At 49.8% G+C, this 26909-nt stretch overlaps 1 protein-coding gene across 2 annotated transcripts; it reads left to right on the forward strand.

The window, feature by feature from the left end:
* The first annotated feature begins 422 nt into the window (after positions 1-422).
* PELP1 (proline, glutamate and leucine rich protein 1) lies at positions 423-23691 on the forward strand. Of its 2 annotated transcripts, XM_065896767.1 has the most exons (17): positions 423-757; positions 8440-8504; positions 8886-8991; positions 13731-13880; positions 14121-14192; positions 18372-18431; positions 18733-18883; positions 19069-19198; positions 19345-19432; positions 19896-19984; positions 20064-20180; positions 20301-20448; positions 20590-20749; positions 21490-21545; positions 21690-21896; positions 22030-23472; positions 23599-23691. In XM_065896767.1, exons 1-17 carry the CDS (start codon positions 509-511, stop codon positions 23689-23691), a joined length of 3384 nt encoding a protein of 1127 aa, XP_065752839.1. In that variant the 5' UTR covers positions 423-508. The 2 variants fall into 2 exon arrangements, with proteins under 2 accessions (XP_065752839.1, XP_065752840.1); XM_065896768.1 differs by lacking the exons at positions 423-757; positions 8440-8504; positions 8886-8991 and having other exon boundaries at positions 13752-13880; positions 22030-23067; positions 23281-23472.
* The last annotated feature ends 3218 nt before the right edge of the window (positions 23692-26909 follow it).

Genomic DNA, 26909 nt, shown 5'->3' on the forward strand with positions numbered 1-26909 from the left:
ATTAGGAAAGTATACACATTACTGGGGGAAGGACTTGGGGGGAAGGGAAGTTTCTCTTTTTATTTTATGCCCTCTTTATTGTTTGAATTTGTATTTGCAAGGCACGTGTATCATTTCTGTCGTTGTAAATGTAGTTAACAATATCTATGATTTCAGACAACGAGGCCAGGCCGGTGATGCCTAGATCGAAAGTGTCCTGAGATTACGCTACGTTAAAGGCTAGCTTTTGGACTACGGCGCCTGTAGTCCTGACCACGTGTTCTTTAACCGCCACTGGTCCGGCCTCCCGCCCTCGACCCAGCCCACCGACCAGGCCTTGACACCCTGGGAACTAAACACCCACAGCTGGGTCGCCCCGGCCCTTCCACGCCGCGCATGCTCCCTCCCAGCCGGCGAGCGGACTGCAAAGCGCAGGACCAAGGCCCCCTCCTCACGCCCCTCCCCTCGAGGCGTCCGTCGCGGGGTATTTGCGTCATCGCGCCACGCCACCTCTAGAGCCCGGGGGAAGATGGCGGCAGCTGTTCTTAGCGGGCCGTCTGCGGGCTCCGCGGCTGGGGTTCCCGGCGGGACCGGGGGTCTCTCGGCGGTGAACTCGGGCCCGCGTCTCCGCCTGCTTCTGCTGGAGAGCGTGTCGGGGTTGCTACAGCCGCGAGCTGGGTCCACCGTTTCTCCTGTGCACCACCCAACCCGCTCGGTCCCACATTTGCCGGGGCTCATGTGCCTATTGCGGCTACATGGGACGGTGGGCGGGGCCCAGGTGAGTCTGTAGCCCGCAGGCCCGCGGCCCTGTTGGAAGGTTGGCGCAGCTTTTGTGCACCGGGGTCTTGATGCACTGCAGCTGCGGTGGAGAGGTGGAGGGAAGGAAAGCTGGGGGCAGAAAGCGGATCCAGGTATCATTCTGGACGAGACTCACGCATTTCTCCTTTATCAGCCGTGAATCGAAGAAACTCGGAAGAGAAAGGGCCTCCTTTTCTCTACTGCTAGGCTATCGGTAGACACGCATGAATGGGTTCGATCCCAGGCCTCGTCATTCACTAGATGTATGATCTTTAGCTTCTTTTTCATCTGGAAGTATCTGTTTTGGGGATTGTTTCGACTGAGTGAATGGATGTATTCAACAAATATTTACTGAACTCTTACTGAGGGCTAAATGCTGGGCGCTCCAGTTATAGATGCGATGGCGATGAACAAAATGTTACAAGACACTACGAGAATTGTATAGTAGGGATCTCTAACCTAATCTGGAAAATTGCAGAAATTTTCTTGAAGTACTGGAGTTTAAGTTGAGATCCCCAAAGATAATCATAGGAGTTGGGTAGGGGAAGAAAATAGGAGGGGCGGTTCAGTCAGCGAAAAGCTCATGTGGGAAGGTCCTCTGGTAGGAACTGAAAAGAAGGGCATTGTGCTTGAGGTTCAGAGATGGAGGGGAAGAGCGTGGGCGCTATGAGGTGAGTAGGCAGTGAACAGATCATGCAGCGCTTTGTAGACTGGTTTAGAAGAGTCCTTTGGATTATACACAGAATAGAATCTAACTTCCATTCAGTCCTACAAGCTAGAAACCCAGATGTCATTCTGAACACTTTCTTTTTGCTCACACACCTCCATATACACTCTGTTAAGTCCTTTTGATTTTATTCTCTAAGTAGCTTTCAGATCTGTCCACTTCTTTCCATATCTTTCCCATTGCCCCCATCCTGGCTTTAACCCCCATCATCTTACCCAGATTCTAAGAAGACATAACTGTCTAACCTACAGTAGGTTCACCTTTAATATTATCTCCCGTGCTCCATCTTCTCCCGCTAACCCTCCCCCAAATTCTATTCATCCTTCAAGACCCGTGTACATGAGTTCTTCCTTGTCCAACATTTGTTACCGGGATCTTCCTAGCTCTATGCTTCCTTCCAGGAAGAGGGTTATCACAACCTGCTGGGTGGTTCAGTAATCTTAGCCTCAAATTTATTAGAGATGACCTCATTTATTTATTAGTCCTCATTCAGGGTGACAAAACTGTGCCTCTGATATCTCAGCCCAGTTCCCCTCCTGTGATTCATGTGGTTCCTAAGTATTTCTGAAATATTATCTATTCTGTTTATAAATGTGTGATTTCCGTCATCATCTCTTTCAAGTCTTCCCCTCCTCCCTCAAGGCGAGCTACATGAACTTAATGTCTTGCTTAATTTCTCTTAAGTGTCTAAAAGCATTTTTTTAAAATTGAAGTATAATTGATTTACAGTGTTGTGTTAATTTCTGCTGTACAGCAAAGCGACTCAGTTATACACATATATACATTCTTTTTTATATTCTTTTCCATTATAGTTTATCCCAGGATATTCAGTGCAGTTCCCTGTGCTATACAGTAGGACCTTGTTTATCCATTCTATATGTTTTGATATAGTTTATATCTACTAACCCCAAACTCCCAGTTCATCCCTTGCCCACCCTCCCTTCCCTTAGAAGAATTTTGAGTAAAGAATCTAAGGGTGATGTGGGAAACACCTTTAAATTGCCTGTACTATATTTTTTGGGTATATCTTGCCTTGAGTTTTTTTCTACTTGCCTGTGTTGTATTGAGTTCTCAGAACGTGGACCTGTGTGGTGGGTTTCCTTCACTTCCTTGTAGATTTTCATTCAACAAAGATTTTTTGAGTATCTCTTATGTGTTACCTACTATTCCTCATCTCTAGGTAGATAAGTAAGACATCATCCTTTTCCTCGGAGAATTTCTAGCTTAGCTGAGTTGAGAAATGAAGGTAAGTAAATAGGCCTGGAGCTTGAGAGAAAAAGAGATCCATTGATTGGCCCATCCATCTACGCTTAATCACCAACTTTGTTTTCCCACAGGTACTGCAAACTCAGTAGTTCCAAAATGGAACTACCTGAGCACAGTTCACAGTTTCTGGCTTGCATTATGGCAGCTGGTCTCCTTGCTGTCAGTCTTGCTCTTTTTAATTCATTTCCCACATAACAGCTGATCCTGTTTGTAAAATCCTTAACCTGTTTGCTGCCTTTTAAAATCCTTAAGCACCTGAACTTTCCTGCCTCAGGGCCTTTGCACTTGTGCTTGGAATCTCTCCCTGTGCCGCCTCTCCATACCTGCCCCCCCCACTCCCCCCCCCCACAATCCCCCAAATCTTTTCAACTCAATGTTTGTCTGTCACTGCCTTTGGGAAACCTTTCCAAACCACCTATGATTAGCTGTTCTTTATTACACCATATGGAAATTATTTATTCATTGTACATATACACTCAACCTCCTTCCCCCATACCCACACAACTGGGCTTTGATTTGTTTTCGTGTGTAGTTAAAAAAAAAAAAAAAAAAACTTCTGGAAAATTTCAGATGACACAAAAGTAGAGAAAATAGTATTTTGAACCACCCCCACCCCGGCCCGTGCTGTCTCTATCACCCAGATTTAACAGTGAACATTTTACCAGTCTTGTTTCATTCCCACTTTCCCAACTTTGCCTCCAACCTCCCCTGCCCCCAGAGCACTTTATTTTTCTTTATTTATTTATGGCTGCATCGGGTCATAGTTGCGGCGCAGGGGATCTTTCGTTGTGGTACGCAGGCTTCTCTCTAGTTGTGGCACGTGGGCTCTCTGTTTGTGGCACGCGGGTTCCAGAGCGCATGGGCTCTGTAGTTGTGGCATGCGGGCTTAATTGCCCCGCGGCGTGTGGGATCTTAGTTCCCCTACCAGGGATCGAATCTGCGTCCCCTGCATTGGAAGGTGGATTCTTAACCACTTGAACCAGGGAAGTCCCTCCCACCCCGGAGCATTTTAAAACAAATCCTGTATCTCATTTCCCTTATAATTGCACATACTTTGAAGGACAGAGTGTCTTGTTCTGCCTTGTGTCCCTAGGGCTTTGTACTGTCCCATTCTCTAGCCAGTACCCAGTGATCTTCTTAAAAATATCAGTAAGATTATAGCATTGTCCTGCTTAAAACCGTACACTAACTTATTGCACCAGGCCTTACATAGTGCGGCCTATGCTGGCCTCTTGACCTCCCCTCACACAACTCCTGGCCTGTCTTCACTGTGCTCCAGCCACCCAGGCTGATCTCATTTCTGCAGCAGCTGAGGCCACTGCTCATCAGTTCTTTCACTCTTTGCTGGGAAACTCCTGGGGAGGTGAGCTGCTTGTTTAGATCCCAGCTTCCATGCCACCATTTCAGAGGAGCCTTTCCTGAGCACGCTGTTTTAAAATACAGTGGTCCTTCCCATTTCAGTCATTTTCTGTCAGATTATTCTGTTTTGGTTCTTTCCTAGCATTTATTTGAAATAAATTAACTTATTTATTATCTGTCATGTTCTCTCTTCTCACCTTGTTTAAATTCCATTATAATCACTTCCTCACCCTTCTGCCTTCATTGTACTTGCCCAGCAGCACCCCGTCTGTGCTAAATCCAACTCTGTTTATTTGGTGCCTGTACCTGTTACAGCTCAGTATGGCTGGAGATACATGTATCCTGGCTGGCTGGTCTCACTTTAAATTCATGACTGTCATCTTCTCAAGTGGACTCTTAGTGTTGCCTAGCAATCCTGTTACATTTCCACTTTCCTAGACAACCTCTGATTCTCTCCATCCTCACTCTTAACTGATGACGTCACTTCCCATTTCAGTGAGAAAATAGAAACTGGGGGATGGGAATTCCCATAGGCTGCCGTCACCACATCTGCCAGCTCACCTGTGTCTGTGCACGTATGCTCTGCCTTCCCTCCCGTTACTAGGGGTGAGCTGGTCCATGCCCATACTAAGGCCAGACCTCTGCTTGTACATGACGTCTGTCCCCTCTGCATGTACACAAGTCCTTTGCTTCTCCACTTGTTCATCATCAGCTTTTCCCGCTTTGTTAGGTCATTTTCATCAGCATATAGCTCAAAACCACTTTTAAAAAAGTCCCCCTTCCAGCTCCTGCCCCATTTCTGTGCTTCTCTTTATGGCAAAACTCCTCAAAAGAGTTGTTTGCACTTTCTCCCGTTCTTCTTTTTAAAAAAATAATATTACTTTGAAATGATTTACAATTTATAGAAAATTTGAAAGAATATACCCTTCACCCAGATTCCCTGAATGTCAACATTTTAAATGCATATTTGTTTGATCATTCTCTGTGCATATTTTTTCTGGGTCCGTGAAGGAGGAAGTTGCAGACATGATGCCCTTTTGTCTGTAAATTCTTCAGCGTGCATTTCCTTAAAAACGACATTCTCTTACATAACTGCATTCCATCATCAAACTCAAAATCAATATCAGTACCATAAGTGATTTAATCTATAGATCTTATTCCAATTTTGTCAGTTGTGCTAAAAGTGTCCTTGATGGCAAAAGAAAGATTTCTTACGATCTTGACATTTTTGAAGAGTGCAGGATAGTTATTTTATAGGATGTCCCTGAGCTTGGTTTGTCTGCCGTTTTCTGATGATTAGGTTCAGGATGTGCAGTTTTGGCAGGAACACTGCAGAAATGATGTGCGATGTTCTTGTCGCATTGTATCAGGGGGCACATAATGTCTCTTTGTCCCATTACTGGTGATGTTAACTTTGATCATGGGTTAAAGTGATGTCTGCCGGTTTTCTTCATTATAAAGTTTTGGTTTTTTCCTGTGGGGAGATTATGTAATTTTGTGTCTTGTTACCCTTTCACCCGTTTTTTTTAGTGTCCATTAAAGATTCTTCCCTGAACGAATCATTACCCTGATGGTTGTCCCTTAGAACTCATCCCATTTAGGCTTTTAGCCTAACTACTTCACCAAAATACTGCTTTACCAGGTGACTTGGTAAGTCTTGAGGATCAGCAATGACCACTGAAGATATCAAGTTCAAAGGTCAAATTTTGGTCCGCCTATTACTTGTCTGTAGTATTTGTTACAGCTGATGACGCCTTTCTTGCAAAATTTTCTTCACTTGGCTTCTTGGATACCACTCTCTCTTGATTCTCCTCTTACCATACTGGTCACTCCTTCGCAGCCTTCTTTACTGGCTCCTCCTCTCTAACCTCTCAGTGTTTGAGTGCCCAAGAACCCAGTCCTTGTACTGCTTTCTTCCTCTATTTACACTCACTGCCACGGTGAGCTGATCCAGTCTGATGACTGACAACTTCCCAAATCCATACTCTGACCAGGATTTCTCCTAACTCTGGACTTAGCTACCCAGTGCCTATTTGGCATTAAATAGACATCCCAGACTTAACACCTGAAACTGAACTCCTGATTCTCACCCCCAAACCTGCTCCTCCTGCGGTATTCTGCTGCCTAGTAAGTGACAACTCCATCTTTCTAGTTGCTTAGGCAAAAAACTTTGGAATTAGCTTTGCCTCTTTTCTTTATCTCCCACCCATATCCAGTGTGTTATCAAATCCTGTGGGCTCTACCTTCAGAGTATAACCACAGCTTGAGGCTTGAATCCCCACTCTTACCATGCTCTTTACACTGCCTCGTCTCTCTCCTGGATCCTTAAAATAGCCTCCTACTTGCGTCTGCTTCTGCCTTCTGGACAAGGCAACTCAGGTGTTTTGGATGTGTTTTAAAAAATAAATTATGTCAAGTAATATCCCTTCTCTGCCTAATTCTCCTCTACCCAATGGCTTTTATCTTATTCAGAGTGAAAGTCAGCGGTTGCCTATATGACTCCAAAAGGTCCCACCCTGCTCCCGGGGCCTCGTCTCTCCCACTCAGTCTCCTCTAGTGACAGTTCACCTCCTTGCTGCTCCTCAGATACGCCTAGTGTGCTGTCATCTCACAACCTTTGCTCTTGTTCTCTGCTTTGCCTGGAACAACAAAAAGTTACCAGCATGCCTTTTTTTTTTAAACAGTTTTATTGAGATGTAATTCACATACTTACAATTCACCCATTTAAAGTGTACAATTCCATGGTTTTTAGTATTTGCAGAGCTGTGCAACCATCACCATGATCAATTTTAGAGCATTTTCATCACTCCCAAAGGAAACCCTATACCCATTGGTAGTCACTCCCCATTTCCCCCCTACCCCTCTCTGCTCTTCAGCCTGAGGCAACCACTAAGCTACTTTTTGTCTCCATAGGTTTGCCTGCTCTGACGATTTCATAGAAGTGAATCATACAATATGTGGCTTTTGGGGTCTGTCTTCCTTCCCTTAGCATAATGTTTTCAAGGTTCATCCATGTCTCAGAACTTCATTCCTTTTTATGGCCAAGTAATATTCCATTGTATAGATATACTACGTTTTGTTTATCCATTCATGGTTGATGGACATCTGGGTTGTTTCCAGTTTCTGGCTGTTATGAGTAATGCTGCTATGAATGTTCGTATACGATTTCTTACGAGAACGTGTGTTCTCATTTTTCTTGGGCATATACTTAGGAGTGGTGTTGCTAGGTCCTATGGTTAACTCTAACCTTTTGAGGAACTGCTGGGCTGTTTTCCCAAGTGGCTGCACCGTTTTATATCCACAGTGCGTGTGAGCGTATCAGGACGCCTCGCTCTCACTTTCCTCTGCTCGACTAGCTTCTTAGAGAGGGCCCTGTGTCCACTCCACATAGAGTGCTGTCTCCCTTCCCTACTCCAGCCTCTCCTTTCCTTCCTCAGTTTATTTTTCCCCTTAGCACCTAGCACCCTCCAACATGCTATTTCTTATTTGGTCATTTGTTTATTTTCTGTCTCCTCTAACTAGAATGTAAGCTCCCTAGCACCTCAAACAATGTCTCACGTAAAGTAGGTAAATAAATGTTTATTAGGTGAATCAGCATTTCCCTTCATGAGGACAGGGACCTTATTTATTTTATTCAGCTCTGTATTCCTTCATCTGACTCAGTGCCTAAGATGTGTTTGTTGAAAGAATGAATGATGAGTACAGTTTGGGAGATATGGGGGCCACCAGAGGACTCTGGCCATTTAAGCATGGAGAGTTTACTCGTGGGAGGGCTGAGGAGGAGACCTCTTTCAGGGCTGCCAGAATGTTCAGGAAGGAAGCTCTGGTTGACTTGGTTTATGTTGGCATTAGCAGCTCGAAGGGAGCCAGGAACAGGAGGAGGGGGATTTGGGGTGAAGGAAGAAGGGGTCAGATGAGTTTAGTGTCCAGTCAGCAAGCATTTAGGGATGTCCCTCTGCGCTAGGTGCTGTCTAGGGAAACGGAAGGAGCCTGTCTTTGAAGTCTGGTAGCTGGGATGAGTCGGGCGGTCTAGCCTTCTGGGTAACACTAGTTCGTTGGGTGGGAAGTTGGGGAGGGGACAGGTGGGATGTAACTTGAGGAAAGCCTACGGGACAGGACAGGCTGCTGTGTGTGTCACCTACTGAAAATAGGGAAAAGGTTGTCGGCCTCTAGAGGAACGGCCTTTTGGCCTCAAAGGAGGTGTTACTTCAGAAAAGGCTTCGGAAACACTGGGGCAGGGAAGCGCTTGGAGAAATCCTGTGTGTTTAGCATCCTATTCCCAACTCACTTCCTTGTCTTCTTTCCTCCAGAACCTTTCAGCTGTTGGCGCGTTGGTGGGTCTCAGTAATGCACGTCTTGGTTCTATCAAAACTCGGTAAGTCTTTAACCCTGTTTTTTCTCCAGGGGGATGTTTCTTTAGGAAGAGGGCTGTATATCTGTCCATCCACTGTCACCACCCCACGGATTCCTGAGATTTCTCCATTCCCCAAGAAGGCGGAGAGTTTGATTCTTTTCATGAGTTCACTTGGCTTTGAACCCCACCTATTCCAGCTTCCAGGTTTCTGTGCCCCACCGTCTGTTCCCTTCTTTCCTTGTTGCCCGCACCTCACTCCAAGTCCTCCAAGGATTTCAGGAGTTAGAAGCCGCCGTGGATCTGGAGGCGATGTGTTTCTCCAGCTAGTGAGCGTTAAAGGGCGATGAATTGCTTTCTCTGCAGTCCAGCCACCACCCACTTGTCACTCACCTTTCTTACAAGGTTTGAGGGCCTGTGTCTGCTGTCCCTGCTAGTGGGGGAGAGCCCCACAGAGATGTTCCAGCAGCACTGTGTGTCCTGGCTTCGGAGCATTCAGCAGGTCTTGCAGGTAAGGATTCAGCCGCCGCCCTGCCTCCCTCCCTCCCTCCCTCAGCCATGCCGTATTCTCCATTCTGGATGTGGTACATCTTTGTGGCTTAGACATTTAGTTCTGAGGACAGAATAAGTAGAAGCAGTTTTTTTCTAGTAGGGAGGATGAGCTTCAAATAGAAACATCCTTTTAAACGTTTTGAATTTTTTTTTTTTTTTTTTTTTTTTGTGGTACGCGGGCCTCTCACTGTTGTGGCCTTTCCCGTTGCGGAGCACAGGCTCCGGACACGCAGGCTCAGCGGCCATGGCTCACGGGCCTAGCCACTCCGCGGAATGTGGGATCCTCCCGGACCGGGGCACGAACCCGTGTTCCCTGCATCGGCAGGTGGACTCTCAACCACTGTGCCACCAGGGAAGCCCACATTTTGATATTTTTATCTACTGGGTTATTTTAATTCATCTGACCTTTCATACTCTGTAACAGCTGTTTCACATCCTTATTAGCTTTTCTAATGAGTGACATCTCTAAAGCTGCTTATCCTAGATGTTTGAGTTTTTTAAATAATTAGTTTACTAATTTTTTTTTTTTTTTTGTCTGCATTGAGTCTTTGTTGCTGTGTGTGGGCTTTTCTCTAGTTGAGGCGAGTGGGGGCTACTCTTAGTTGCGGTGCACGTGCCTCTCACTGTGGTGGCTTCTCTTGTTGCGGAGCATGGGCCCCAGGGCCATGGGCATCAGTAGTTGCAGCATGCGGGCTCAGTAGTTGTGGCTCTCAGGCTCAGTAGTTGTGGTGCACGGGCCTAGTCGCTCCATGACATGTGGGATCTTTCCAGGCCAGGGTTTGAACCCGTGTCCCCTGCATTGGCAGGCGGATTCTTAACCACTCTGTGTCACCAGGGAAGTCCCCCCAAATTTTTTTTTAATTTTTTTTTTTTTGGCCACGCCGTGTGGCTTGTGGGATCTTAGTTCCCCAACCGGGGATTGAACTCGTGCCTTCAGCAGTGAAAGCGCAGGATACTAACCACTGGACTGCCAGGGAATTTCCCCAGGTGTTTTTTTTTTCCCTACTTCTCTCTTCCTCTTTTAACATTTAAATTTTTTTCTGCTTTTACATCCTTTGATGACATCCCCACTTAGTTCTTCCACAAGCATGTTCTGGGCACACATGGCAGGTTGTGTGCTAAGCTCTGGTGGAGAGATGTACTTGGACCCTGCTTTCAGGTGTTTAGAGTCTCTTGCAGGGGTTGGGAAACTTTCTTGGTGTCTATAGATAGTAAAATGTTTTAGGTTTTACGAACCCCATATGGTTTCTGTTTTTTATTGGCTGTGCCTCACACGCATGGGATCTTAGTTCCCCAACCAGGGATCAAACTCGTGCCCCCTGCAGTGGAAGTGTGGAGTCCTAACCACTGGACCACCAGGGAATTCCCATGGTTTCTATTGCGTAGTGTTTCTTTGTTGGTTTGTTTTCCAACCCTTTAAAAATTTAAAAACCATTCTTAGCTTGTGGGCTGTGCAAAAACAGGCACCAACAGACCATGCTTTGCTGATCTGTGTTCTAGTGGAAGAGAATAATATTTATTTTTTAAGTGCTTTTTATTTTATTTTAAAAATCTATTCATTTACTTTATTTATTTGGTTGCGCCTGGTCTTAGTTGCAGCTCGCCAGCTCCTTAGTTGTGGCACATGGGCTCCTTAGTCGCGGCATGTGAACTCTTCGTTGCGGCGTGCCCGTGGGATCTAGTTCCCTGACCAGGGATTGGACCCGGGCCCCCTTCATTGGGAGTGCAGAGTCTTAACCAAGGAAGTCCTGAAAGAGAATAATTATACAATGAGTGTGAAAAGATAAACTTCAGTAGGTGCTCTGGAGGTAAAGAATGTAGTTCTCTGAGAGCATGTAACGAGAGAACCTGACCCAGACTGGGGTGGTGATCAGGGTCAGTGGTTCAGGGAGGGCTGTTCTGATGAGTAGGAGTGAACTGGGCTGAGAGTTTTCTAAGTGTTCTAAGCCTGCAAAGGTCCTGAGAGAAAAGGAGTTTGACTCATTTGTGAAGAATTATAAGCAGGCTGGTGTGGCTGAGGTTAATGAGATGCGACCGGGGAGGTAGGTGCATGGGGACCAGGCTGTGTGTGGTGTTGTAGGCATATTAGGGAGTTTGGTTTTTATTCTCAGAACAGTGGGAATTCATGGAAGGTTTTGAGTAGGGGGAAGGAGGTGGTGGTAGTGGTGACGTGATCAAACTTTCTTTTGGAAATACCACTCTGGCTGCTGTGTGGAGACAGGATTAGAAAGGAGCCAGAATGGCAGCAGAAGGACCACGAGGAAGGTACTAAGGGTAACCTAGGAGAGCATTCATGGTAGCCTGGACTAGGGCGGCAGCTGGAGACATGATGAGAAGTAGGTGAGAGATTTGGAGGCAAAGAGGGATTTCAAGAGAGATTTAGAGGCAAAATAGACAACAGGTCCTGATGATGGAATAGTGTCAGGGAAAGGATGTGTCCAGGATGACTCCCGGGTATCAGAACATTGGAAGACAGCCAGGTTCCAAGGGGAGTGGTGAAAATAACATGAGTATGGTCTTGGGCATTCAGTAGAGGCCCCCAGGAAGCATACCCTTGACCTAGTGTGCGTGGAAGTGACCAGATATCTCAGAGGGTAACCCTGAGGGTTCAGTGGTGGGGGCTTCAGTCAATATGTTTTACAAAGAGGAAGAGTCCTCAGCATTTAGATTGCAGCTGAGGATGAGGCTCAGATGATCAAGCTGAATACTTCTACAGACTGGATCTTGAGGCGCTCCACAGTCAGTGGTCAGGTAGAGGAGGATGAGCTTACAAAGCAGACAAGACAGGGCTTCCCTGGTGGCGCAGTGGTTGAGAGTCCGCCTGCCGATGCAGGGGACATGGGTTCGTGCCCTGGTCCGTGAAGATCACACATGCCGCGGAGCGGCTGGGCCCGTGAGCCTTGGCCGCTGAGCCTGCACGTCCGGAGCCTGTGCTCCGCAATGGGAGAGGCCACAACAATGAGAGGCCCGTGAACCGCAAAAAAAAAAAAAGCAGACAAGACAGAGCAGCAGAAAGGAGATAACCAGGATGGTGGGTTGAATGGAATCCAAATACTTCAGGGAAGACAGAGGAGTCATTTCTCTTTATGCCCTTCTGAGCTGGAATAAGACAAGGACTGAAAATTTTTTATCAGATTTAGCAACTCAAGGGTAATGAGACTGTGAAAGTGTTTTTGGTGGAGCAGTGGACACGGAAGCCAAGTTGCCCTGGGATGAGCAGTGAGTGGGAGAAGGAGTGGAAGTGGAGAAGGTAGGCAGTCCTGTCAAGATGTCTGGCTCTGCTGGTAAGAGGGAGAAACTGGGCAACAGCTGAGATTGGGCAAGTGGAGTATGGGCTCAGGAGAAGGACTTTTAGGATGGGAGAGACTGGAGCATGCACAAATGTCAGTAGAAAGAATCCTTTTGAAAGGGATTGGAGAGAGGGGGCCAGTTAACAGGGTTAGGTTCTGAGAAGAAGGGAGGGGGGACTATCTAAAGCACCGAGGAGGGATTGTCCTCGGATGGGAGGAGCATCTCCTCTAGTGGGACAGGAGGAAGGAGAGTGGGGATGAGGATGGAGATGGAGTTTTCAGTTTGGTGGTGGGAAGCTGAGGGAGTGCCCATCTTTGGGCTTCAGCTTTCTCTGAAGTTGCAGGTTAGGTTATTCGGAGGTGACAGGTGACGGTGGTGGGAGAGGGGCTGAGTAGCAGAGGGAGTTAACGAGCGAGAGGTGCAGGAGGATTGCTAGACAGTGTTGAGGCCTGCTTGTGGTTGGTAGGCCCACTGAGTTGGACTTCCTAACAATCATTCTTGTTTGTTTCATTGACACGTGGCGTCTGGTCTGGCAGGGGGTAATGTGCTGAAGGCTTTTCCCTTAGATACATGTTAATTTTCTAGAGAAGTCCTTCTTTATAAATTTAAGCCATTTTTCCTCCGTGAATTCCACAGTAGGTCTGAGACAGCCAGAAGCAAGCTTGGCGAGATGGGGCGGTTTTGTTTTGGCTGAGACTTTTCTTGTGGTCTGAGAAGTGCTCCTCTCCATTCCTAACAGGGAAATGTAGTATGGGAGCAGCAAGAAACTCTTGAGATGGTCTAGTCAGGCAGATCTTTAAAGTATGGCTTTGTTACCTTTTTTTTCCCCAAATTCCTCGGACCCCCAGACGCGCATAGTACTAAAGTGTGAACACACGTCCTGTCTGTAGATGAATGTGTTACTTCGGATGCTCCATATCTCTAATACACTCTGTCCCTAGTGGATTTTTTTTTTAATCTATTTATCTTTGGCTGCATTGGATCTTTGTTGCTGTGCACTGGCTTTCTCTAGTTGCGGCGAGCAGGGGCTGCTCTTCGTCGCAGTGCGCGGGCTTCTCACTGCGGTGGCTTCTCTTGCTGTGGAGCACTGGCTCTAGGTGCACGGGCTTCAGTAGTTGTGGTGCGCGGGCTCTAGAGCGCAGTCCTAGTAGTTGTGGCGCACAGGCTTAGTTGCTCCGTGGCATGTGGGATCATCCCGGACCAGGGCTTGAACCCACGTCCCCTGCATTGGCAGGCGGATTCTTAACCACTGCGCCACCAGGGAAGCCCCTGTCCCTAGTAGATTTGATGGTAATGTTGACGTTAACTGTGGTGTTTGTCGAAAGCCCCATGTTGTCATACCTCTCATTCCTCCTTTCGGTGACCGTGAAGGTGAGGTTGGGAGCATGGGGTGTTGTTGCTCTTTAGTCCCAGGACCCGCCCCCCACGATGGAGCTGGCCGTGGCTGTGCTGGGGGACCTGCTCCGCTACGCGGCCCAGCTCCCCACACTCTTCCGGGACATCTCCATGAACCACCTTCCTGGCCTTCTCACCTCCCTGCTGGGCCTCAGACCGGAGGTGAGACGCCTGCCCGGGTCCCCCTCCCCTGGGCCCCTTGCATTGCTTGCCCTCACTGATACCCATTGGGTTAAAGAATGTGATGGGAAGTGATTGGGGAATAGGACTGAAGAAGTGAGAAGGGGTCTGGGCCAAGAAAAAGTATAAGGAGAAGGGACCCTGAGGGGCGCGTGGTGGGGTGGAGACAGGGTCTGGGGCGTTGGGCCCTCGGCCTCTTCCTTACTTTCTGTTTCCCCACAGAGTGAGCTCTCAGCACTGGAAGGAATGAAGGCTTGTATGACCTATTTTCCTCGGGCGTGTGGGTCTCTCAAAGTAAGTGTTCATGGGAACTCCTCTTCCCACAAACATACACCTTGATAGCCGTCTTACCTCAGATTCCCGTGCTGAGATTTCTAAGCTCCTGTCTCCACAGCTCTAATTGTGCCACCTCGTAGCTTTAAATGCATTCTCATTTAATCCTCACAGATAAAGAAATCGAAATTAAGTAACTTGCCTAAGAACTGATGCCAAAGCTCAGGCTCTTACCCCTGGACTCTTTCCTCTCTCTGCCCTGCTTTCTCTGTACCTCTAGAATGCCCTGCCCATTTTTCTACCATCTCGTTTTACTTTGTTCCTAAAGCTCTTATGATTTCCTCTGGGAAGCCTTCCTGACTTACTGCTTCTCTATATCAGCTTCCCCAGCGCTTCTCTCTCCTTATTTTCCTGACTCATCTCTCACCCTGTCCCCCGAACTGTCATGGCTGTACAAAGGTGGCTGCACAGCAGAGCCTTATTAGGGCAAACAGGCAGGGTGGACGTGGATCAGGTGAGGGAGGAAGGAGGTCAGTGGAAGAATTCGTTTTATTTTCAAGGAGATAAAATAACAAATATGAACGGTTATCAAATTCTGCCAAAGCAGTAACAGTTAAAGGGCCTTTGGAATTGGTACATTGGTTGTTTGCAGAATAATTCAATGCCAAGAAGTACCTAAGAACAAACAGGTGTTCTCCTGTCGATTAAATGTTCTCTCTCGTTTTGATACACTCATCATTGCTTGACAAACTGTTGGGCACCCCTTCTCAGATGGAAGCACAAACCTATGGAGAACTGGAATTAGCAGCAAATTAATATTTTTTTTTGTATAACTCATGTGGTTAATCACAGTAATTGGTAATACTATACTCAGTATTACCAATTAAGGGGGAGTTTGCCATACAAGTTATCTTGAAAGTAAGCTCACATGGTTCTATGACCAAGTTAAGAAAGTAAAAGGGAAAGGGAACTGGTACTTAGTAGAACTGCTACTCACTATGTGCCAGGCACTCCGCTGTGTGTCTTCTCAGTTCACAGTAGTTCTGTAGAGCTGGTGTCACCGAATTAAACAGGAGGAAGCAGGTCCAGAAGGGTTTGACTAACACAAGCCTGTGTATCTGGTAGTTGTAGAACCAGGGTGAGAGTGAGAACGATTTGTCCTTCATGCCCATGTTTTTTCCACCAAACCAAACTCCCCAGCACTTTTAAGAACGTGGACAGGATTGACAGACAGGCTTCCGCACTGATGCCGGCTCTGATCAGTTGTTAGTGGCTTGGGAAGGATCGTGAGCCGGACGCGGAGCTCTGGGGGCACGTGCGCTGTGGTCTGGGAGTGGTACTTACGGAGACTTTGGTAACTGGTTACGTGCAGTATTTGAAAAGCCCTGGAGCAGGTGATATTTCTCAGTGAACGTGGGTCCCGTCCTTGCTGATGCTTTGCTTTCATATGACTGCCACTAATGGCAGGTAGTAGAATCTTTGGGTAGCAGGGCAGGACTTTGTCAAGAAGGCATTTGGAGTAACTTGGGGATTTTATTAAAGTTTTTTTTTTTTTTAACTAAAGTTTACTAAGTTTAGTTTATTAAGCTAAACTTTCTTCTAGAATGCTCTGTAAGTTAACTTCTCAGATTGCACAGGCTAGACCTTTGTCTCTGACCCCTCATTGGTCAAAGTATGTGAGGTTTTACTGCATACGCCTGCTTTGATTCAGCTTGGTTTGGGGTTATCTATACCTACCTGCATCCTCCCAGGAAAGTGCAGGGAGAATTGAGCGTTATCTATGGGGGTCAAGATTTGAGTAGTCAGACTAGCCTGCCCGTGAGTCCTCTGCTAGTGCTCCTTAATTTTCGTTGTGAGTGGTGGTCGGGAGAATTCATCTTTAACTCACAGCCTTTTGTCAGACGTGTAGTTTTTGAAGTTACGGCCTGCATTTTAAGTACCCTCTCCAAACCAAACAACAAAACTCTGATATGTTGTTACGGGGTGCATACGCCTTTATCTCTCTATGAATACAGTGTCATCTGGAGAACTTCCCTCTGTTGAGGAGTCTGGCTTTGTCTCTTGCCTACATGGCAGATAAGACTGTCTTGTGTGGAGGCCCCCGGGGGCAGTTTGTACTTGAAATGTCTTGCAGACCAGTACTTATGAACTGATCATTGGAGTGTTTATCTGTTCTCTATTCCATCCCCCAGAAGTTCCCAGGGCAATTGCAGTCTCCAAGCTCAAGATCACCCCTCCCAAATGAGGTATCTCAAGCATTCTGGGTCCATGACGTCAGTCCTGTCGAGGCTTTGCCTTTCCTCCTCGACAGATTATTTGTTCCCTGGAATGAGTGGGAAGACTCACCCCACTCGTAAGAGACACCCAGGACGTACTGTGTGTGCACGCGTGCTTGCGTTTCCAGTGAAATGCTCCAAGTGAGCCATTACTTTGGTTGGCTTTGCAGGTCACTTGGGGTAGACCTGTGGTCGGAGCCATGTCCCTGTACTTTGCTTGACTGCAGTCACGTAAGCAGACTTTTGGTGGCCTCAGCGTCTCAGGGAAAGCATGAGCAGTAAGTTGGCCAAAAGGGCTGAGTGCCGCTATAGATAAGGCTTTGGTGACTCTCTGTCATCCTTGGAGAAGCCGGTGTCAGGAGACCTGTGGGCAGTTGCTGGTTTTGGTTTGAAGTGTGCAGAACCCTAGCACACCGGACCTGAAAGTGCTTTCCTAGTCCCAAGGGAAACGGTTCTAGGCCTTCTGTAACAGTGCTTGTCTCATGGTGAGAATCCTGCAGTGGAACGTGGGAAACCAGATGTGGTTCCTGCCACAGGGCGATGGCAGGGAGCCCTTGGAGGGCTGCTTTCTGAACCACACGCTGCTAGACCTCCGTGCCTGCTTCCTCCCATAAGTCCCCTGCTGCGTGCCTGGTGCCACTGTTGATTTGTCTTGTCTTCTGGAAGTTTACCTTTGTGCATGTGATGCCCCCATCCCCTGATGAAGTCCATACACACTAGCCTAGGATTTAAGGCCCGGCCTGCTTCTCCGTGGGCCTCTTGTGAGCCTGGAGCTCTCCTCATGGTGTCCCTCCCTCTGTCTCCTTATCCGGGTCCTCCCTTTTCTCCCAAACCCAGCTCAGTCCTGCCTCTCAGCATCAGTCCCTCCTGACCCTCCCTCTTTGTTTTCCACGCATTTGTCTTCCGGACTGTTACACCCACTGAAGGTGGAAATCCTGTTAATACTTCAGTGTTCTCACCCTTTTTGTGCCATAGACCTCTTCGAATGTTTTTAAATCCATAAAGTACATGGAGTTGCAAGGGACACTGATTCTGTTGAAATGTATACTTTAAAAAATTGTGATAGAGTAGGATGTGCTTCTTTACTAATGTGTCAAATAACAGGATCCAGCAGCAGGTCTGGTAACTACCTGAGTTTCAAATTAGTGATGCACGTGAATGATAATTCAAGATCACTGTTTACAACTGTGTAACGTGAAAGGAAAGTGAGTGATTTCTGATGGTGACAGGGGCACTGCTGATACCACTGTGGCTTTTTGTCTACATCTGCAGTAAAAAAATTATACTTCATTTACAGGTTAGTGAAAATGATTTAAAAATTTCCCTTCCATGTTCACAGGCCCCTTTGATTCTACCTCCAGCTAAATGGGGCCCCAGTTAAACACTCCCGTGCCGGCGCCTTCACATAGCAGGCGGAGTGCTGTTGTTGGCTAACTGACAGGTCGCTGCTCTGAGATGTGCTACCTCAGTCCTGCTGGGCAGCCTTTCCTTCTCTCTCCACCTTGTCCTGCCCTCGCACCTCTGGTTAGTGCCGCAGCTCCCAGCTTGGACCCTTGCTTCTTGTCTGAGCTGGCAGGGAGTTGGGGCGTGGAGGTAGCTGCTTTTCAGTGCTGTGTCTTTGGCTTGAGGGAGATGACTGTCATTTTGCAAAGATTGGCAGGAGGGGGCCCAGTCGTCTGTGGGACACAGGCCTCAAACAGGGAGGCTAAGGACAAGAGGCGACATTCAGGGTGTCTTTCTACCACGAGAGCATGTCTGCACCCAGGCATGATAACCCGTTAGAGTGTGGTGCTTCCTTGTCTGCAGGAAAGAAAAAGGCCTTAGATCCTGGGCCTCGATTCTGCTGCTGGGAATGGGCGGGGTCTACGTCTCTGGCCCTTGGAGCTGACTCACCAGCCTCTCCCTTTCTTTCCCTCTAATCCAGGGCAAGCTGGCCTCATTTTTCCTGTCTCGGGTGGATGCCTTGAGCCCTCAGCTCCAGCAGGTAAAGGGAAAGGAGGGAGATGGAGAGCCTGGGGTCTGAGCTGGAGCTTCTTTTCTCTATTTTTCTTTCTGTTACTGCTTTTCGACCACAGTCTCACTCCCCTCCCTGGGAACATACGCAGTAAATGCAAGTCGTGACTTCTGCCTCCATCTGTCTCCATCTGTGTCTTTCTGCCCCGTAGTCCCTTCCGTTTTCCCTCAGAGCTCTCTTTGATCTCCGTCTTCCTGGGCATTGGTGGGGTTGGGATTCCGTGGCTGGGCTGGATTCCCATCTGACCAGGGTTCCAACCTGTCTTCTGCAGTTGGCCTGTGAGTGTTACTCCCGGCTGCCCTCTCTAGGGGCTGGCTTCTCCCAGGGCCTGAAGCACACGGACAGCTGGGAGCAGGAGCTGCACAGCCTGCTGGCCTCTCTGCACAGCCTGCTTGGGGCCCTGTATGCGGGGGCAGACACGGGTAGGGACTGTGGCTGCTGTGGTCGGTGGCACGGTGGTGAGGGGAGCAGGGGGCTGGTCTGGAGAGGCGGGGCCTTTGAGTTCTAGGCAAAAGGGAGTAGAATATGGGTGGGTCCTCCACCAGAATGGAGGAGGAGGGGATGGAAGACAGACCTGGCGTGTGAAGGTGGTTGTGTTTCTGTCCAGCTCCTATGCAGTACGAAGGCCCTGGTGTGGAGACGCTGCTCTCCCCCTCAGAAGACGGCGATGCCCATGTCCTTCTCCGGCTTTGGCAGAGGTTTTCCGGGCTGGCCCGCTGCCTGGGGCTCATGCTCAGGTGTGTGAGTGTCGGAGGGAACGAGGGCCTGGAGCAGGAGGGGCCAAGATGGGTGTCGTCTTCATCATGAGGAGGGAGGTTGAGGGTGGGTGTGGAGTCGCCCTGGGCCCCCGCGCTGAGGATCTCCCTGCTCTGATTCTCGTTAGCTCCGAGTTCGGGGCTCCCGTGTCCGTCCCTGTGCAGGAAATCCTGGATCTTATCTGCCGGACCCTCAGCGTCAGTGCCAAGAACATCGTAAGTGGAGTTTGTGCCCTGTTCACAGCGCTTGCCCAGGATGCAGGGCAGCCGGGCAAGCAGTGTGGGCTGTGGCTCCCGAAGTGATGTCGCCTGAGGGTGCCCCGGCCAGCTCCTTACCTCTCCAGATGCCGTTATTCCCGTGCTCCCGGCACACGCACATCAGTGCCGATTCGCTCCCGTGTTGCCGGGAGCACTTGTAGCAGATGCTTCCTCAGGGGAGGGTGAGCTGGGGGCCAGCTGCGTCACTGCCACGAGGTTCCGCCGTCCCTCCCTCGTCCTCCTTCCAGGGTCTGCTGAGGAGGATGGCAGTTTGATCTTGTTGGGGGAGTTGGGGTCGGGTGTGGGTTCCTTACCTGCGTGCACACGTGTATTCAGTCACATGCATGTACCCTGCCCTCCATTTCTCTTTCTTTGCCTCACTTTCTTCCCCCACTCTTTACTCTGCTAATTTTTTCTGCAGAGTTTGCTTGGGGACGGTCCCCTGCGGTTGCTGCTGCTGCCCTCCCTCCACCTGGAAGCCTTGGACCTGCTCTCTGCACTCATCCTCGCGTGAGTGGGGTCGGGAGGATGCGGTGCAGGGGCTGGGATGTGCTGGGAGCGGGGGTCACTGTTCTGTCTTCACCCCCAGGTGTAGAGGCCGGCTCTTGCGCTTTGGGGCCCTGATCAGCCGCCTGCTTCCCCAGGTTCTCAATGCCTGGAGCATTGGGAGGGACAGCCTCTCTCCAGGCCAGGAGAGGCCTTACAGGTGACCATCTAGGAATAGAATAAAGAGGAGAGGGTGGGTGAGGGGGTGTCGGTAGACCGGGGGTGCCGGCGGCTGGGACATCGACCCCCTTTCACAAGCTGCCCTCTGCTCCTCCCACAGCACTATGCGGACCAAGGTGTACGCTGTCCTGGAGCTGTGGGTGCAGGTGTGTGGGGCCTCGGCAGGAGTGCTTCAGGGGGGAGCCTCGGGTGAGGCCCTGCTCACCCACCTGCTCAGTGACATCTCCCCACCGGCTGATGCCCTCAAAGTGAGTGAGGCCTCTGCCCCTGTCCCGGGACCCCATCCTGCACCCCTTGTCCTCACCAGCCTCGTCACCAGACACTGCCTTCTGACTGTCCTGCCTTCCTGTTGGCCGGTGTGTGTGATTTATGTTCCCCTCCCCCTCCAGCTGCGCAGTCCCCGGGGTAGCCCTGATGGGGGTTTGCAGACCGGGAAGCCCAGCGCCCCCAAGAAGCTAAAGCTGGATATGGGGGAGGCTCTGGCTCCGCCCAGCCACCGGAAAGGGGACAGCAATGCCAACAGTGACGTGTGTGCAGCTGCGCTGAGAGGTGGGTGAGGCCTGTGCCCTGCACCTCGGCACACTGGGATGGCCTGGGGTGATAGCCCCAAACCAGTCGTTGAGGTGGAGGGTGTAGAAAAAATGCAGACCCAGCTAAGAGCCTGTGGAGAAGCTATGCCACCCCCAGGGCTGCAGGTGGAATCTTGGGTCCTGCTGTTAGATGGAGTGCTGGTGTTGACACCGCCCCTCCAGGGTCTCAGCTATCTTTGTGTGTGCATCCCGTGTACGTGCCAAGTGCTGTTCTAGTACGAGAGGGTGGGGCCAGGAAGAGGACGAAATCCCTGGGCTGTGGAGCTCACACTCCCCAGGTGGGCTGCTCAGTGGGGCTTCCTGCTCAGTGGGGCTTCCTGCTTCTGACACAGTTGCTAATCTGGACGCAGAAGTGACTTTCTTTTGGGTCCCGTGTATTTCACTGCCCTCCGACCCCCCTCCCCCCCCCCCCCGTGTGAAGGGAAGTGCCAGCTCTCCCCAAATATGTAAATGCACATTTATAATGTTGTACCTCCATCATCTATCTCATTTACATAATGTTGTCAACAGCCTTAGGTAGTAGGGATACGTTTAGGATCCCCATTTTATAGTTGAGAAAACAAACTTAAAGGAGTTACGTGACTTGCCTGAGGTGGGCCGCGGCAGAGTGGGGTGCTCAGCTGGGGCCATGTGCTTCAGAAGCCCTGGCTCATCATCGTGTTAGCTGCCCGCCTCTGACATACTGGTCTCCTTGCCCAGGCCTCAGCCGGACTGTCCTCATGTGCGGGCCTCTCATCAAGGAGGAGACTCACAGGGTGAGTGGAGCCTGGTCCCCACGGAGGTGGGGAGGAGCCACTGCTCTGTACCTGTCGGGGGCTCATTCACACCAGGGAGTAGGCCCCGGAGAAGGGTTGGCTCATCGTGGTGTCATCTCAAGGTGTGCTCTCTGTCCTTTTCAGAGACTGCATGATCTGGTCCTCCCACTGGTCATGGGCGTCCAGCAGGGCGAGGTCCTAGGCAGCTCCCCGTATACCAGCTCGCGCTGCCGCCGGGAACTCTACCGCCTGCTGCTGGCTCTGCTGCTGGCGCCTTCTCCTCGCTGCCCGCCTCCTCTCGCCTGTGCCCTGCAGGCCTTCTCCCTGGGCCAGAGAGAAGACAGCCTTGAGGTAACTGCGGAGTGTGGCCAAATCTACCTCGTGGGTTCCTGGATTCTCTTGTTTCTGATGCTGGTTGGCATTCCCTCCCTGGTTTCGTGAAGGCCCATATCCCCGATGCTCTCACCCTTTTTTCCTTCCTCAGGTCTCCGCTTTCTGCTCAGAAGCACTGGTGACCTGTGCAGCTCTGACCCATCCCCGGGTTCCTCCCCTGCAGACCATGGGCCCTGCCTGCCCCACCCCTGCCCCAGTTCCCCCTCCTGAGGCTCCATCTCCGTTCAGGGCTCCAGCTTTTCATCCCCCAGGCCCCATGCCCTCTGTGGGTCCCATGCCCTCGGTGGGCCCCATGCCCTCAGCAGGCCCCATGCCTTCCCCAGGCCCTGTACCCCCAGCGGGCCCCATGCCCTCAGTGGGCCCCATACCCCCGGCACGCCCTGGACCTCCAGCCACAGCCAACCACTTAGGCCTCTCCGTCCCAGGCCTGGTGTCTGTATCCCCCCGGCTCCTTCCTGGCCCTGAGAACCACCGGGCAGGCTCAAATGAGGATGCTGTCCTTGCCCCTAGTGGCACTCCTCCACCTACTATACCCCCAGATGAGACTTTTGGGGGAAGGGTGCCCAGACCAGCCTTTGTCCACTATGATAAGGAGGAGGCGTCCGATGTGGAGATTTCCTTAGAAAGCGACTCTGATGACAGTGTGGTGATCGTGCCTGAGGGGCTGCCACCCTTGCCGCCCCCACCCCCCTCGGGTACCACACCCCCGCCTGCAGCCCCGGTCGGGCCCCCAACAGCCTCCCCTCCTGTGCCAGCCAAGGAGGAGCCAGAAGAGCTGCCTGCGGCCCCGGGGCCTCTCCCTCCGCCGCCTCCCCCTCCTGTTCCTGGCCCTGTGGCACTCCCACCACCCCAGCTGGTCCCTGAAGGGACTCCTAGTGGCGGAGGACCCCCAGCCCTGGAAGAAGATTTGACAGTTATTAACATCAACAGCAGTGAGGAGGAGGAGGAGGATGACGAGGAAGACGAGGACGAGGAGGATTTTGAGGAGGAGGAGGAGGAGGAGGAAGAGGAGGAGTATTTTGAGGAGGAGGAAGAAGAGGAAGAAGAGTTTGAGGAGGAGTTTGAGGAAGAGGAAGGTGAGTTAGAGGAGGAAGAAGAGGACGAGGACGAGGAGGAAGAGGTGGAAGAGGTGGAGTTCGGCCCGGCGGGCGGGGAGGTGGAAGAAGGAGGGCCTGCACCCCCAAGCCTGCCTCCAGCTCTGCCCCCCGCCGCATCCCCCAAGGTGCAGCCGCAGCCAGAACCGGAACCCGGGCTGCTGCTGGAAGTGGAGGAGCCGGGGGCTGAGGAGGGGCCTGGGGCCGAGACAGCCCCCACACTGGCCCCTGAGGTGCTCCCCTCCCAGGGGGAGGTGGAGAGGGAAGGGGGGAGCCCCCCTGCAGTGCCACCTCCTCAGGAGCTTGTTGAAGAGGAGCCCTCTGTGCCCCTAACCCTGCTGGAAGAGGGGGCTGAGTGTGGGGGTGACAAGGTACCACCCCCACCAGAGGCATCGGCAGCAGAAGAGATGGAGGCAGAGGCGGCAGCTCTCCAGGAAAAGGTGAGCGGGCTGGGCGGGGAGAAGTGGTGCTGGCTGCTTGTGCAGCCTGACCCACTCTTCAGTGTGTGTGTGTGTGTGTGTGTGTGTGTGTGACTGTTTTGGATTTGATGTCTTTGTCCCTCAAAGGAGCAGGATGACACAGCTGCCATGCTGGCTGACTTCATTGATTGCCCCCCTGATGATGAGAAGCCACCACCTGCCACAGAGCCTGATTCCTAGCCCTCTCCCACACCTCTCACTCTACGTTTCCAATAAAGTTACGTCCTTGGATAGCGACTGCTGCTTCTGCCTTTTGCCACCACAGTGTCCCCAGCCAGAAGCCCAAATGTCTGCTGGGCTTGTCCTGTACCCATAGTGTTTCCCAAACGTGTCCATGGCTGTCCTGTTAGCTCCACCGTCCAGAAGAGGAGCCATTGACTTACAGGGGTAACAGCCTGTCCTGTTGCTCAGCAAGTCAGTGTCAAAAGTGTTGGATTTTTGCCTGGTGCTCCTGCTGATGATAAGTGTGTGCTGGGTTGCCTGGAGAAGGAGAAGGAGAAGGAAGTAGCCCTGCTTCTGTGAGTAATCCAGGTGTGGGAGTATGTGGGAAATTTATGGGATTAAGTGTCCTAGTGAGTGAACCTGTGTATACACACAGCCCCTTGGTCTCAAAGAGCAGGCTAAGTGACTGTGATGGAACTTTAGAAAATTACGATAAAGTACAGAGGAGTTTAATCATTGACTTCTCTGAACTGGGAACTTGGGTGTCCTAAATTATAGGGGCATCCATCGTGGATATGGGGGATGAGCTCTATTCTGGGACTGGTCCTTCCAGTGACAACATCCCCACCCAGCACCTCCCTGGCAGGAATTTGACAAACTCACCTCCAGCCTTCCTACTCACTCTTGAGATTTGGACATTTCCCAGCCAGTGTCTGATCCCTTTAAGCATTTATAGACTATATATATTCTAGGACTTGTTAGGATGCACATGTGAGCATCACCCAGAGTTGCGTATGTGAGAGGGTATTGAGGTTTATGGGCTTGAGGTAGATGCCTCATGGTTTTTTTCAGTCTGTGAACATGAGTAAAGTGCCTTGGAAATGCAGAAAGGGTGGTGACTTCCCAACTGCCTGTATCCTGAAGGGCCTCTTTGAGAAGTGACATTTGTGCCAATTTTTGCAAGATTAGTAGGCATTTAAAAAAATTTTCCACCCCCTTGGAAGGAGGAGACAAGATGGCGGAGTAGGAACTTGAGTTCACCCCCTCACAGGAAAACACCAAAATCACAACTAACAGCTATGAATAATCATCGACAAAAAAGACTGGAACCTACCAAAAAAGATAATCTACATCCAAAGACAAAGAAGAAGCCACAACAAGACGGTAGGAGGGGTGCTTTCGTGATACCAAATCCCATACCCACCAGGTGGGCAACCTACAAGCTGGAAAGTAATTATATCGAAGAGGTTCTCTCACAGGAGTGAGCGTTCTGAGCCCCATGTCAAGCTCCCCAGCCTGGGGGTCTGGCCTCGGGAGGAGGAGCCATTAGAGCATTTGGCTTTGAAGGCCAGTGGGCCTTGAGTGCAGGAGCTACACAGGACTGGGAGAAACAGAGACTCCATTCTTGGAGGGCACACACAGGGTTTCGCCTGCACTGGTACCCAGGGCAAGGCAGTGACCTCCTTAGGAGCCTGGGCCAGACCTACCTGTGGGTCTTGGAGGGTCTCCTGGGGAGGTGGGGGTTGGCTGTGGCTCACTGTGTGGGCAAGGACACTGGTGGCAGAGGCCCCAGGGAATATTCATTGATGTGAGCTCTCCCAGAAGTCGCCATTTTGGCATGGAGACCTGGCCCCACTCAACAGCCTGCAGGCTCCCAGGCCAAAGAACCAACAGTGTCGGAAGCCAGCCCCAGCCATCAGCAGACAGGCTGCCTAAAGACGTCCTGAGCACACAGCTGCCTCTAAACACACCCCTTGAAATGGCCCTGTCCACCAGAGGGCCAAGATCCACCTCCACCCACTAGTGGGCAGGCACCAGTCCCTCCCACCAGGAAGCCTACACAAGCCCCTGGACCAACCTCACCCATCAGGGGCAGACACCAGAAGGATGAGGAACTACAAGTCTGCAGCCTGAAATGGAGACCACAAACACAGAAAGTCAGACAAAATGAGACAGCAGAGAAATATGTTCCAGATGAAGGAACAAGGTAAAAACCCAGAAGAACACCTAAGTGAAGTGGAGATAGGCAATCTGCCTGAAAAATAATTCAGAGAATGAGAGTAAACATGATGCAAGATCTCAGAAAAAGAATGGAAGCACAGAACAAGAAGATACAAGAAATGTTTAACAAGGAGCTAGAAGATTGAAAGAACAGATGAACAATACAATAACTGAAATGAAAAATACACTAGAGGGAATCAATAGTAGAATAAATGAGGCAGAACAGATATGTGAGTTGGAAGACATTGGTGGAAATCACTGCTGCAGAACAGAATAAAGAAAAAAGAATGAAAAGAAACGAGGACAGTCTAAGAGGCCTCTGGGATAACATTAAACGCACCAACATTTACATTATAGGGGTGCCAGAAGGAGAAGAGAGGAAGGGCCTGAGAAAATATTTGAAGAGATAGCTGAAAACTTCCCTAACGTGGGAAAGGAAACACTCACGTCCAGGAAGCGCAGAGTCCCATACAGAATAAACCTAAGGAGGAACGTGCCAAGACACATATTAATCAAACTGACGAAAACTAAAGACAGAGAAAATATTAAAAGCAATAAAGAAAAAGCAGCAAATAACATACAAGGGAATCCCCATATGGTTATCAGCTGAATTTTCAGCACAAACCCTGCAGGCCATAAGGAAACAGCACAATATATTTAGCGATGAAAGGGAAAAACCTACAACCAGGAATACTTGACCCAGCAGGGCTCTCATTCAGATTCAACAGAGAAATCAAAAGCTTTACAGACAAGCAAACACTAAGAGAATTCAGCACCACCAAACCAGCTTTACAACAAATGCTAAAGGAACTTCTCTAGGTGGAGAAGGAAAGGTCATAATCAGAAACAAGAAAATTACAAATCGTAAAGTCAAGAGTATAGTAAGGGTAGGAAATCATCCACACACAAATATGATATCAAAACCAGCAATTCTGAGAAGAGGAGAGCACAAATGCAGGATACTGGATATGCATTTGAAATTAAGAGACCGGTAACTTCAAACAATCCTGTATCTATACAGACTTCTGTATCAAAACCTCATAGTAACTGCAAATAAAAAGTCTACAATAGATAACACACAAAAAAAAGAAAAAGCAATCCAAACACAACTCTAAAGATAGTCATCAAATCCCAAGAGAAGAGAATGAAAGAGGAAGGGAAGAAAAAAGACTTAGAAACCAAATCCTAACAATTAACAAAATGGCAATAAGAACATACATATCGATAATTACCTC

The sequence above is a fragment of the Phocoena phocoena genome, chromosome 19, assembly GCF_963924675.1.
Source record: "Phocoena phocoena chromosome 19, mPhoPho1.1, whole genome shotgun sequence".
Taxonomy (NCBI): domain Eukaryota; kingdom Metazoa; phylum Chordata; class Mammalia; order Artiodactyla; family Phocoenidae; genus Phocoena; species Phocoena phocoena.

Coding starts and splice junctions, on each gene's coding strand:
- PELP1 (XM_065896767.1), top strand. CDS start 509: ATGGCGGCAGCTGTTCTTAGCGGGCCGTCTGCGGGCTCCGCGGCTGGG. Junction 19,985..20,063: donor CTCTCTGCACTCATCCTCGC/GTGAGTGGGGTC, acceptor CTTCACCCCCAG/GTGTAGAGGCCGGCTCTTGC. Junction 21,897..22,029: donor AGAGAGAAGACAGCCTTGAG/GTAACTGCGGAG, acceptor TTCCTTCCTCAG/GTCTCCGCTTTCTGCTCAGA.